Below are 13,989 nucleotides of genomic sequence, written 5' to 3'. Positions count from 1 at the left end.
TTAATACTATAGGGACATTTGTATGAATAATGTTGAGTGATAGTAAATTTGCATTTGATTCAGTTAATGGAAAACTAACAGAAAGTAGTGTCAAGAATGTTAAATCAATATTTAAACAACTTAAAGCAGAGTTAAGATGATTCACATAGATGTCAGAAAATAGGATCCCATTTGAGTTGGTTCCGTAATTTTCCTCAGATGATATTCCTGGAAGTGTGTATCTGTATAGTTTTTACTTAGTATTCATTTCCCACAGCACTAAGAATAAAACAGGATGTGTCTCTTGTGGACTTATTTGGAAGAATTGCCTTGATGCAATGGAAGGTCAAACCTGAAATAGTTTTAAGAGGCTCTAAGTGAAATAAAACCTGAATTGTTTTAAGCCTATAAATGCCCCTTTTGATGATGACAAGGAAAGAACTTTTAACAGAATAAAATTTTGAGCTGAACACCTAGAAAATCACACGCAGATTAAAAGTTTATTCTTTGTTATTTTTGGTGAAACTTGCTTGGAAGGAGGAAGTAAGCTGCTTCCTGAAATTGAATGAGCTCTCAGAATTGGTGCAGGCCACTGGAGACTAGCACGGCAGCATGTGATTTATTATTTAGTATAATTGAATAGTTTAGAATGGGAATGTTTGTCTTTCCTTGGCCCACTATAATGAAACAAAAGTAACTCAAGTTATTTGGTTATGGTAAGTATGTGATTGTGTTGAAAGTCAACAGGAGTGCATCTAGATTAGTTGTCTGTTCAGAGTCACTAGGGTTGCTGAGCAGGTAGATTCTGGGTGCTGAGAGCCTCATTAGGCTTGGGAGGGTACCTTTGGAAAGATTTAGGGTGAACCTGGGAAGATGCCTCTAGAGCTGATTGACTGTTAACAGGCAATTTCTGAGTTGCAGACATTATAAAAGATCTCTGATACTGCAAAGGAAACTGAAGCTTGGAATGTGAGAGACTTGTGCTCATTCATAGTGGTAGATGAAGCAATTTCCTGACTTGTACTCGTGGTCAGTGAGCTGCACCATCTTGTCACACCCACTCATCCATTATTCTGTGCACACACGTGGCATGCACATGTGCTTCTTTTGGCTGTACTGCCAAATTTCTAGTTGAGTCTGTACTCCCTGAACCCTGAGTTATATAATCTGGCAGCCTGGGCACTTTTTGCTGTCTTTATTAAGCTTGAATTTTTATACATGTTAATTCCGCTAAGTTATTTTACCTTGAGCAATTGTGTATGTTAGTGTCTTTTAACTCTTATTTTCTTTTTTGGCTCTCTTCAGTCTCTTATTGACTATTATCTTTTTTGTTCCCTTCATCTTTTCTGTCCTTTTCTTTTTCTTACTATTCCTCCTCTCTGTACTGGGGATTGAACCCAGGGCCTCCAGATGCTGAGCAAACCTTCTGCTACTGAGCTGTATCTCCCGCTGCTCATCCCCCTTATTAACCATTTCCCTTTTCTTTCTTCCACTGTCTATCCCTGTTATTTCTACTTCAGAGCCAAGAAACTACTTAATATCTGATAGACATAACAGTAGGCAATGTATCTCAGCAAGATACAGCGAGGGAAAGACCAAAAGTGAACATTTGTTGAACACCCACTATGTGCTGTTTTAAGGTATAAGATAATTTTTCCTAAAGGAGTTTATATCTCATTGAATTTAATCAGAAGAACTGTTGATATTTTTAATCTTCTGATATTTTGTAAATGTATATTTCTTTGCACATATGTATTTCTTTCTTTTTCTATTAAAATATATTGTTTTATGAACAACATTATAACCAAGTTAATGGTGTGCAAAGGATAAGGAAAAAATTAAATCATAATTCTGTTTGTAGCAAATAAAATTTACTTTTTCTGTTTTTGACAAATATTCTACTCAGTGAAGAGGGGAAACAACATTGGAGTACCTACTATATGCCAGGCATTGTGAAAATTGCTCTGTATTTTTCTCCTTTTATCCCCATAGTAGTTCTATATGATTCATATTGTTATGCTCATTTCATAGTTGAAAAAATTGAGGCTTATCTTATTTTAGTTTAGCAGTTATTAGTTTAGACGTGCTGTGTTCTAGGTACTGTGCTGAAAACTGGGAATGAGAGTGGGACATCTTCCCTTCTACAAGGAATTAAAAAAATGGTAGAAAAGCAAATGAGTGAAAACACTTCATTACAATATGTTACGTACAGTGACCTAGAAGAGGATTGCTGGACCTGTATTAGGGTTGGTCAGAATAGGTTTGCTAGAACAGTGCTTTTCAAACTTTAGTGTGCAGGTGTGGATACCTGGGTTACTTGTTAAAATGCAGATTCTGATTTGGAATCTTTGGTGGGACCTGAGAATCTTCATTTTGAGCAGGCTCCTGAGTGATGCCAAAGCACAGACCTTACTTTGAGCAGGAATATCCTGGAGGTGGATGTAGAACTCTAACAAAACTTTAACAAAGGTAGAAAAATGAAAAATATGTTCTAGACAGGAGACAAGGCATAGAAGCATAGAAGCAGCATGTTAAATGGGTACCCAAGTTAAAATCCATGCAGGTGTTGACACACTACTGCTTGCTGGCCAAACTCAGCTCATAGCCTATTTTTGTAAAGTCCCTGCATTTACTTTTTTGTATTTCTAAAGGGCTAAAAGTAAAAACAGAGAAGAACATGTGATAGAGATGAATAAATATTTATCATTCAGCCCTTTAAAGTTTGTAACTTGTGATCTGTGATAGAGGTGGTGAATTGGGACTTAAGGGAAGGCATGCTAGAGAAATTAGGCTGGAGGATGATTACCCAGGGATGGAAAGCATAGCCTTTATCTTTGAGATGATAGGGAGCCAAGGAAGATTTAGAGAGGAGAGTGACAGCCTCAAGTTTTTGTTTTAAAAAAATCCCTTTGGCAGAATATAGACTGAAAAGGGGCCACATTGGAGGCAGGGAAGACAAATAGGAGGCCCAAAGCAAGGCAAATGGTAGAAATATTTTTGACAAAGTTTTTCATTTTCTTTTGATTTCAACCCATAAGAAGAGAAACATTTTATTTATTTTTTTAATATTTATTTTTTAGTTGTAGTTGGACACAATACCTTTATTTCACTTATTTATTTTTATGTGGTGCTGAGGATCGAACCCAGGTCTCACACGTGCAAGGCAATTGATTGCTCTACCGCTAAGCCACAACCCCAGCCCAAGAGAAACATTTTATATTATGACCAGCATAAATAGAATAAAACTTATTACAAAGCAGTATTTGTCTTAATTGTGGTTGAACACAAGTATTTTTCATTTTATCCCCCAAATTGCTGGTTATTGCCCACCCATTGAATTGATTTCATAGTGGACCATAACCCACAGTTTGAAAACACTGATCTAGGAAAGTAATATCAGCAAGATTTGTCACTAGTTTGATGTAAAGGGTGAGGAACAAGAATCCTGCTATGGATAAACATGTGAATGCTGTTGCTTCCAATTGAAATCAAGAATAAAGGGGAAACAATTTGAAAAGAGGTGATTTATTCCTTTTTGAACATGCTGAGTTTGAGAGCTCTGTAGGATTCCCAGTCTTTCCAGAAGAGATACCAAAGTCTCATTTAGTATTACTGCCTCATTGTTTTGTTTAGCTGCTATTATTTCAATAGTAGTATTTTCTACATATAGGTGTGATTCAGGATTTAGTAAGCTGCTTTGGCTCAGGCTGGTAATTCAGCCATTATTCCCAATATTCTAATGGAAAGAGGAAGCGTGAATCAAATAACTGGTTTACACAGAAAATTTGTAAATTGGGAGTTAACTTTTGTATTCTACTTTGAGATGTTTATTTAATTTAGCTCTTGTATGTTAGTTTAGTAAGAGTATTGTTCTGGGGCTGGGGTTGTGGCTCAGTGATAGAGTGCTTGTCTAGCATGTGTGAGGAGCTGGGTTGATTCTCAGCACTGCACATAAATGAATGAGTAAAATAAAGGTCCATCAACATCTAAAAAAAAAAGGTATTATGTCCAACTACAATTAAAAAAGATTATTGTTCTGACATTGAAATAGCCAACAGAGAGTAATCAGATCACAATAATAAATTTGTGTGTGGTTTTGTATTTGTAGTTTACTTTAGTTCTGTATATAAATACACTATTAGAGGGTCATCAACTTTTTTTGGGGGGGCTGAGTACCGGGGATTAAACTCAAGGGCATTCAATCACTGAGCCACATCCCCAGCCCTATTTTGAATTTTATTTAGAGACAGGGTCTCACTGAATTGCTTAATGCCTTGCTTTTGCTGAGGCTGGCTTTGAACTTGTGATCTTCATGCCTCAGCCTCCTGGTTATCAACTTTTGATTCTTTTGCTTACTCTAGGCTAAGAAAGAACCATTGGCATTTTATCCATATCCCTTTCCCTAATAATAGTTTCTTTAAAGAAATATACTTTTGGAACTCCAAATAATATTTTCTAAGTTGACCATTAGTAAGTAGGAAATAATTTAAAAATTTTTTTAAATTTTTTTTTTACACAGATTGAATACCTGCTTAAGAAACTTACAGAAGCTATGGGAGGAGGCTGGCAACAAGAACAATTTGAACATTATAAAATCAATTTTGATGACAGTAAAGATGGCCTTTCTGCGTGGGAACTTATTGAGCTTATTGGAAATGGACAGTTTAGTAAAGGCATGGATCGGCAGACGATATCTATGGCAATTAATGAAGTTTTTAATGAGCTTATATTAGATGTGTTAAAACAGGTAAGGATCCTATAACTATGTATTTTTCCTCATCTTTAGAATTTGACATGTTTGAAATAAAGTAGTAATTTTTTTTCTGTAAAGATGATATGAGTCACATACTCTTTTTTAAAAATTTTGTGGTGCTAAGGATTGAACCCAGGGCTGCTCTACCACTAAAGTACATCCCCAGCCTTTAAAAAAAAAAAAAAGAAAAATTATTTTGAGGCAGGGTCTTGCAGTGTTGCCAGGCTACCCTCAAACTGTGATCCTCTTGCTGCAGTCTTCTGAGTAGCAGGGATTATAGGTATATATTATTGTGCCTGGCCAATTATACATTAAACTGTAGATTTAGAACAAGAATAATGCAAAAAAGCAATAAAAATAAATTTAAAATGAATAAACAAATAAATAAATAAATAAATGCTATAGATTCTTAAAAAAAAAGAATAATACTCTTATTTTTCTAGTTTTTTATTAGGCTTTCATTTATTTTTTCCCCCAGTGCTGGTGATCAAACTCAGTGCCCCCTGCATTCTATGTAAGCTCTGTTCTACCGAGTTACACTCCTAGCCCTAGGCTTTCATTTTAAAAGAATTACTGGTACAGTTTTGAAATATGGTTAAGAATTGAGATGCTACTATTTTAAAGTAACTATTTAAATAATTACGTTTCCCATATTATGTGCATATTCATACCCGTTCATCTGGAAAGATATTCATAGCATATTGTTCAGTGAAAAAGCAACAATCTGCAGAACATGGGGTACCTTGTGATCTCTTTCATGTAGCATGTGATATATGTGTGTGGAGTAGTCTGAAAGGATATTCACCAAAACATTCACAGTGATTGCCTCCGGAAAGTGTGATTTTTTTTTTTTTTTGAAATCATGTTTTCCTTTTTATTCCTTTTCTGTATTATTGGACTTTCTACATGATTTTATATTATTTTTAAACATTAAAAAAATATTCTTACTTTTAGAAAATGATACTTCCATATAACAGAGTTCATTTTTTCTTATTTTACTCTTTGTTTTCTCCAAACCTAGTCTAGTATCTGATATATACATGGGAAGCTTAATGCTTGATACATAGAATTTGTATATATTTTTAGTGGATCTTTCAAACTTATTACATTTTTATATGAAGCAATAACTGATTGTTTATTTACGTGTTTTGCTCCTTTATTTGTTCAGTAGGTGATATTGTTGTCTTTGCCCCCCCCCCCATGGAGTGTATCAGTAAACATCAATTAATGCTTAACTTGTGTAGGTTTTGGTATGAGACATGGTCTCTAAAGACTTAAAGGCCCATTAAGATGGCAGGATATAGGACTACTAATGAATTGTACTGTGAGATATCTTTTGCTTAAATGTCCAAAGATTAAGAAACCGAACGAGTTATATGATTAGAATTTAGTATAATGATCAAATGAACTTTGCAGCCAAGTTAATATCATACATTTGATGGTATAGTCTATTGTAGCCTATCAGCATCTGTAGATTTAATATTAAAAATTTCATTGATTTTTTTTTTTTTGTACAACTCTGAAAGACTTTAGTCTATAATAATATGTGATTTGTTAAAGTAAAAATTTGAATTATACACCTTTGGGGCTAATATATGGAAAGGAAGTTCAGAGCTTAGAGTGTGAGCTTAGAAGGTAGTATCCTAACTCCTGGTCCAGTTCTTTTCTGCTTGTCCAGAGCAGAGCAGAGTTCCTCTTCCTGTGTAGTGAGAGGTTAGGTGCAAAGAGAGGTTGCTACTAGAGGGTGAAATCCTCTAGTATTGATTGAAAGGATAGACTTGGCCAAGTTGATACTCTGACATTTTCATTGATTGAAACTTTAATTTACGAAGAATTATTGTTAGAGGGTCTTTTTTATTTTATTATTTTTTAATGAAATAGAATAGTATAATGAACTTCTGTATACCTATCACCCAACCCCAACAACACATGGATAATCCTACTCTATCTACTTCGTGCCTCTTCTGTGTTTTTCTTGAAGTAAATTCTAGACATTTCATTTTATCTGTAAATATTTCAATAGATATCTCAAGAGGCCTGGAATTTTAAAAACTCACAATGTTTTAACATCAAGAGTTCTAAATCTGATACCTGTATCACTTTGTGGAGGTTGTCTCTGAAATGTTTGAAATTGTATGCAAACTTTTATCTGCGTGTTCTTGCATGAATTTGGGTGTAATGCTCCTGGCCTTCATAGATTCTCAAAGGGCAAGAATCATTGACATTTATGTATTAGGATCATTGATCAGACAGTGGAGTAGATGAGTCTGCTAAGAAAGAAATATCAACTTTTACACATACAAAAACAAGCATTGGGCTGGGGATATAGCTCAGTTGGTAGAGTGCTTGCCCGCCATGCACAAGACCCTGTTTTTTTGTGTGGTGCTGGGTTCAATCCCCAGCACTACAAAAACATACTACCACCATCAACAAAACCAAAAAACTCCACAAGCATTTAGCATTTACATCAGATTTAATCTTTCCTAGGGTTACATGATGAAAAAAGGCCATAGACGGAAAAACTGGACTGAACGCTGGTTTGTACTAAAACCCAACATAATTTCTTATTATGTAAGTGAGGATCTGAAAGATAAGAAAGGAGACATTCTCTTGGATGAAAACTGCTGTGTAGAGGTACGTCTACTGTTACTTCTTTGCAGGATTACCTGCTGCTGCCCCCTGCTGTCAAAGGAGTTTCCTCTCCGTCCCCCTTTTAGTCTCTAGAGCCCGAAATAATCATAAATTCACATTTCCAAAATAATATAGGCATACAGTCACCATAGTTTCTGAACCAAAAATTAAAGATAGCTGACAAGATTTTTCTGATATGAATGTTTTGTACAAAGTATATAGAGATTCAACCTTTGTACATTTAAGGAATCATTTATTAAATAAAATGAAGTTATAAAAAAGAAAAGAAAAAAGCAAGGCAGTGTTTGAAATCATGAATATACTGAAAGATCTGGGGACATTTTGAATATATTAAGTAAAACAAGATTAAGCATTGTATTTGAAAAATTTGACTTTCAGGACACTTCATTCACAGCTACTAAATTCTGTTAAGAAGTGAAATCCTAGCTGGGTACGGTGGCACACACCTATAATTCCAGTGACTCAGGAGCCTGAGGAACATGAGTTCAAAGCCAGTCTCAGCAACTTAGAGAGTCTCTAAGCAACTTAGTGAGACCCTGTCTTAAAATTTTAAAATGTAAAAAAAGGGCTAGGGATGCGACTCAGTGATTAAGTGCCCCTGGGTTCTATCCCTGGTACCCACCCTCCCCAAAGGTGAAATTCTCAAGAACATAAATTTTGAGTTTTTAACTTGTATTATGTTTATATTTGTTGAAGAACATGTAGAATAACTGAGCTCTCACTCATAGAGCATTTTGATGAAAGAAATGTTACAGATATATTATACCATTATACTTACCATATAGGACTGCAGTGCCCACAAAGGGGGCTGTTTAGATTTAACTGAAGAGAGATCACAAGATTGCTGTAGTCTTTGTCATTCTACTCATAAGAATATAGGGAAGAAACCACAGATTGCCAGCAATAACATCCTGGGTGCTAGGAGAGGAAACCACAGTAGACGGAGGTACAATAGGACTCATCCTGACACGGAAGTCTTTTATGTCATAGGAATCAGTACTTCTTATAATGATCCCATGTGTGTACCTTATAGGGTTCCTACAGGGTGGAATATGCTTGGGTGCAGGAGTTGCTATGCTTCTAAATAAAGCATGGCAACCCCACATCCCCATCAGTTGTTTGTATTTCTCCAGGCAGACGTGGTATACCAGTTAGGGTTATTGTTACCATAAGTAATGCAACCTAGGGGAATAGCATTAGTAAATCAGTAATTTGCATTTGTAGGTGTTTTCCACAGACATTGAGCTTCAGTCAGATTTGTGTAAATAAGTTTTAAATACTTTTTTTTAATATTTTTATTTTTTAGAAGTAGTTGGACACAATACCTTTATTTTGATGTGGTGCTGAGGATCGAACCCAAGGCCTTACACGTGCTAGACAAGCGCTCTATCACTGAGCCACAATCCCAGCCCTTAAATACTTAATAACATTTTAGGGCTAGGGTTGTGGCTCAGTTGTAGAGTGCTTGCCTGGCATGCATGAGGGGCTACTGGGTTTCATCCTCAGTACCACATAAAAATAAAACAAAGGTATTGTGTCCACCTACAACTAAAATTATATATTTTAAAAAAAGTAAAATTTTAAAGAACTTATAACACTTTCTGTTTTAGTCTCTGCCTGACAAAGATGGAAAGAAATGCCTCTTTATAATAAAATGTTTTGATAAGACCTTTGAAATCAGTGCTTCAGATAAGAAAAAGAAACAAGAGTGGATTCAGGGTAAGGCAATTTTTATTATATGCCATGATAAAGATGATTAAGAAATATTTTTTAATCTCATGAAAGATGCTAAAATATTGTTTCCTTATTGTTTATAGTTATATCTACTTGTGACATAGTAACCAAAAGGAAAACAACTTAAGATGAATTCTCAATTTTTCATTAATTAATTTGCATAATGAACTTGGGAGGAAATTATAAATAGGAAATTTGAGGTTTTATTTACTGCTTAAAGCCCATGGAGTTTCCCCTTTTAGGACTATGAAGAATGTTAAAATGACTGTCTTGTTATGTTTTTGGTCATATATAAAACAAAAGTGGAATTAATGCAGTAATTTTTAAATACTTCAAGTGATTTTCAAGTCAATTATTAATTTCCAAAAGAATAATAATCTTAAGAACATAAACTTTGGAATTAATTCAAATTAGTAAAGAATTACATGTGAGATTTTATTTTAAACTGAAAGGGGATTCCAAATAGTCTTGAACATAAATGAAATTACACTGCATTGGAATCTTGAGTCTACTTTCCTGGGTCATGTAACTTGAATGATTAATTCTGTAGCTGCTTTCTTCTTCTTTGGAATGGAGAGAATAATAGTGCCTACTTCTCAGAGTTGTTGTGAGGATTAGAAGTTAGATGACAGATATACTTTACACATTTTCAAAATGACATTCTTACAGAAGTTTTTGTGATAGATTGCAAACAATCCTATTGTCTATTAATTGGGAAATGGTTGAACAAATTATGATAGCATTACACAGTGGAGCACTTTTGCAGTACTCATTGTTTAGTACTTCATGTACACTTTTGCGTGTGCAGTACTGGCAATTGAGCTGAGGGCCTTGAGTGTGCCAGGCAAGTGCTCCACTTGTATGCTCCACTGTTATGGATATTTGAGATAACTTATACAGATAAGTAAAGTGAAAACACTGAGGCTCAAAGGGCATGTTGTGTCACCATTTGTGTCAAAAGAAAGTAGAAGAGTATATACATGTTCATTTGCTTAAAATACCTCAGGAAAAATACATAAGAAACTGTTAGCATTTGTTGCTAATCAGGCAGGAAACCCAGTACCTGGGGCATAGGAGTAAGTGGAAGACTTCCAAAATGTCTTTTAATGCTTTTTGATTTTAAGCAATGTATATTAGTCAAGAAATAAAATTTAAGTAATTAAAAATTCCAGGAAAGAAATCAGGTTTATATGAAAATTAGATAATTTATGTAAAAGAAATGCATATTGAATATATATGCATCTTCCATTATATAATTTTTATATATATTATATTATATATATTATATATTTGCATTCATTATATAATTTTTTTTCCTGTGCCAGATATCGAACTTATGACTCATGCATGCTAAGCAAGCCCTCTACCCCTGAGCCACTTCCCCACTCCTAAATTTTCAATAAATGTCAGCTAATGTAATGTGATCTGTTATCTCAGGGAGATGGTTTTCAGGCACAGATGAGGGACAGACTAAATACAGCTGGCTGCAGATCTGACATCAGGAACTTTGACTCCCTGCCCTTACTGTGCCTTATTCTTATTTAACTTTTAGAGAAGTAGAGAGAAGGGAGTTGAAAGTATTGTTAGAAGTTCTTAAAATATGTGCAGAACAGGTGTATCACCATGCATTTTTGGAGTTAGAAGAGACTTAAAAGATCATCTCTTATTTTATGATCTCATTTTGGAGATGAGGAAGCCCATGCTTCAAGAGACTGGATGTTTGCTCATGGTTATAACATGGCTTACTGGCAAAATCAGAATCCATGCTGGGTCTTCTGTCCTCTGGTTTTCTTCCTGCTGTGTCGCTTGTATGGTAGACATGTAAAGAATAAAGTATGTTTCCCATTTTTCTCCACTACCTTTTGCAGCCATTCATTCTACTATCCACTTGTTGAAGCTGGGCAGCCCTCCACCACACAAAGAAGCCCGTCAGCGTCGGAAAGAAATGCGAAAGAAGCTATTGGCTGAGCAAGAGGAGCTGGAGCGGCAGATGAAGGAGCTCCAGGCCGCCAATGAAAGCAAGCAGGAGGAGCTGGAGACTGTGAGGAAGGTGTGTGTGGGCTCAGGGCTGGAGGAGCACTCTTCATTTCAATGTGAAGCCACAGCCACCTTACTTACTTTGGTTCCACCAACAGTAGGCTAATACAATTTTCAGGAGAGGTTTGGTGAACTGTGTTCTCAAGTGTATCCAGATCACTTGTGAGGCTCTTTGGTTTTCCCAGCCTAAATAGCATGAAGGTCTCAGGTCAGCAAAAACATCTCATTGAAAAAGAAGATATATTTATTAAAAAAATGAGTACATTTTAATTTTGTCAAAGAAAGATGTGAAATTTCATCCTTTTGGGAACATGAAGGCTATTTTGGGGTGACCACTGCAGGACCCCTCCCCCCAGCTCCCGTGCACATTTATGAGTGTCTCCAAAGACTCTTAATGTGGATTGAGGTTTTTATACTATTTGATGTCAGAGTTATAGTCTAGTCAGTCAGCTTCTCCTTCCATCAAGGCTAGGTTGTCAAGTACTACAGAGTGTATGGGATAGTTGGCACTCACAGGGTGACATTGTTCCCTGATAGGAGTGGCAGTGAGTCCCCCTTGTGTGGGCATGGTCTTTATTTGGGACATTTCAGGACTGAGCCTGTTTAACCATAAGCTTATAGACCCCCACCCCCGCCGCCTGCCTGCAATACCTTTACACTGGATATAGGGGTGACTCGTGGTTTGAGGCCTCACATTCCTCATGGGCTTCTCCTTTTACAACCCAGGGAAATGCCACACTGTACACTGAACCAAGTAGACCCATAAGTATTTTCTAAAAATACATTTACAATCTTAGGTACTATGTGATCATACATCTTAGAAACAGCCATTACTAGGCAGCCCAAATACTTTACAAAAGCAGCTCCTTGATTGCTCTTCTCTCCAAATCACTCTTACATCTTGCCTCTTTCTGCTACAAAACATTTTCCGTATCAAGTTCATTGAGAGGCTAGGCTGAGCACCTGCAATATAGACCCACTCTTTCCTCCCTTCTGTGCATACATTAGAAATGAATGTTATGAGGGTAGAGGTGAGGTGGGAAGCTGGGGTGTGGTTCCCTTGTACTTTGTTAAATTTATGAAATAGGCCATACCTGAAGAGGAAAGCGTAAAATATGTATTGTAAGTTATCATACAGTTAATACCAATGAAACTACTACCAAGGTTAAGACAGAATATGGCCAGTATTTTTTATTATTTTTAGATTTAAATGACAAGAGTATATTTTGACATATTATACATACATGGAGTATAATTTATTCTAATTAGGATTTGCCAATATTTTGAAGCTTCCCCCCCTTTTTAATTTTTAAAAATTTACAAACAGTTAAGATTAACAGTTTGTATATTGTTTTTTTTTTTTATTATTTTTAACATATGCTTGGATTCTTGTAACAGCCATGGACAGAATATAGAACAATTAATACCCCCAGAGAATTCCCTTGTGCTTCTCTTTTGTATTTAGACCTTGTCTTCACCTTTAAATCCTGGAAATCACTTATCTGTTTCTAAAAAAAGTACATACTAACCTCAATGTTCTGCATTTAGTTTCATTGAATGTATTTTTGAGATCTCTCTAAATCAGTGTTAGGAGAGCTTCCTTATTCTTCTTTATGACAGCCTGACATTCTGTCATATAGCTGTTTAATATTCCATTGCATGGCTGTGTCATTACTTATTTAATTGATTACCCCATTGAGGAACATTTGGGTTGTTTTTACTCTTTTAATAGACAGTGCTGTAGGGCATTATCTTGAACCTGTGCCATTTTGTATATGTTCATACATGTTCTGGTATCTCTGTAAAATAATTCTCAGAAGTAGAATTTCTGGGCCAGAAGTATGAAATCCAGGTTGAGGGAACAGCTGCCATGCTAAATGCTGCTGTTATTCCACAAGGTGAAAAGTATTCTAGGGCTTGGCAGTTAAGGGCTCCTGCCTAGAGATGTCCCATATCACTCCTATTTACAATATTTTAATCAGAACTAGTCACATATTTCTAATGAGAAGCCAGCTGTCAGGTTTACTGGGGTTCCTTGTGTGTGGGGAATAATTTTTCTTCTGCTGCTTTCAAGATTTTCTTTTCTGAGGTTGTCTTATAACAGTTTATTGTGATGTTTGTGGCTGTGGATCTCTTTGTATTTATCCTATTGAGTTTGCTGAACTTCTCAGGTTTGTAGGCTAATGTTGCCCCATCAAATTTGAGAAATTTTTAGTTATTTCTTCAAATTTTTTTTTTCTTGGGCTGGGATTGTAGCTCAGCGGTAGAGCGCGCTCGCCTTGCATGTGTGAGACCCTGGGTTCGATCCTCAGCACCACATAAAAAAATAAATAAGTGAAATAAAGGTATTGTGTCCAACTACAACTAAAAATAAATATTTAAAAAATTTTTTTCTACTCCTTTCTCCTCTTTCTGCTATTTTTACTATACAGATGTTGGTGTTCATGATGATGCCCCACATTTCTCTAAGACTGTGTTCAGTTTTCTTCATTTTTTTTCTGTTCTAATTGCATAATTTATATAGATTTATTTTTCAGGGAGTCTTCTTGTAGCCCAAATATACTATTGAGTTTCTAGTGAATTTTTCATTTCAGTTATTGTACTTTTCAATTCCACAATCTCTTTTTGGTTCTTTTTATAATTTCTTTCTTCTTATTGATATTGTCTGTGGGATGGGATATCATCATTCCTTCCATTACTCCTTTAAGCATAGTTTCCTTTATTTCTTTGAACATATTTATAACTGCTTTGAAGTCTTCTGGCAGATATTCATCCAGGCCTCTTCAAAGGCAGTTTCTAGTTCCTGTTTTCTTTTTCTTTTTGTTGTTGTTATT

At 35.5% G+C, this 13,989-nt stretch overlaps 1 protein-coding gene across 1 annotated transcript in view; it reads left to right on the top strand.

The window, feature by feature from the left end:
* The window catches only part of Swap70 (switching B cell complex subunit SWAP70), a 69,039-nt gene that overhangs the window by 41,920 nt on the left and 13,130 nt on the right, over positions 1-13,989 (top strand). The window contains exons 4-7 of the mRNA XM_027942383.2: positions 4,499-4,726; positions 7,220-7,366; positions 8,995-9,103; positions 10,987-11,168. Coding sequence (XP_027798184.1) covers positions 4,499-4,726; positions 7,220-7,366; positions 8,995-9,103; positions 10,987-11,168 — 666 coding nt within the window. The remainder of the gene's footprint in view (positions 1-4,498; positions 4,727-7,219; positions 7,367-8,994; positions 9,104-10,986; positions 11,169-13,989) is intronic.

Source organism: Marmota flaviventris, chromosome 9 (assembly GCF_047511675.1).
Source record: "Marmota flaviventris isolate mMarFla1 chromosome 9, mMarFla1.hap1, whole genome shotgun sequence".
NCBI lineage: Eukaryota > Metazoa > Chordata > Mammalia > Rodentia > Sciuridae > Marmota > Marmota flaviventris.
Note: the sequence above shows the minus strand (reverse complement) of the source record. Positions and strands in the feature narration are given on the sequence as shown.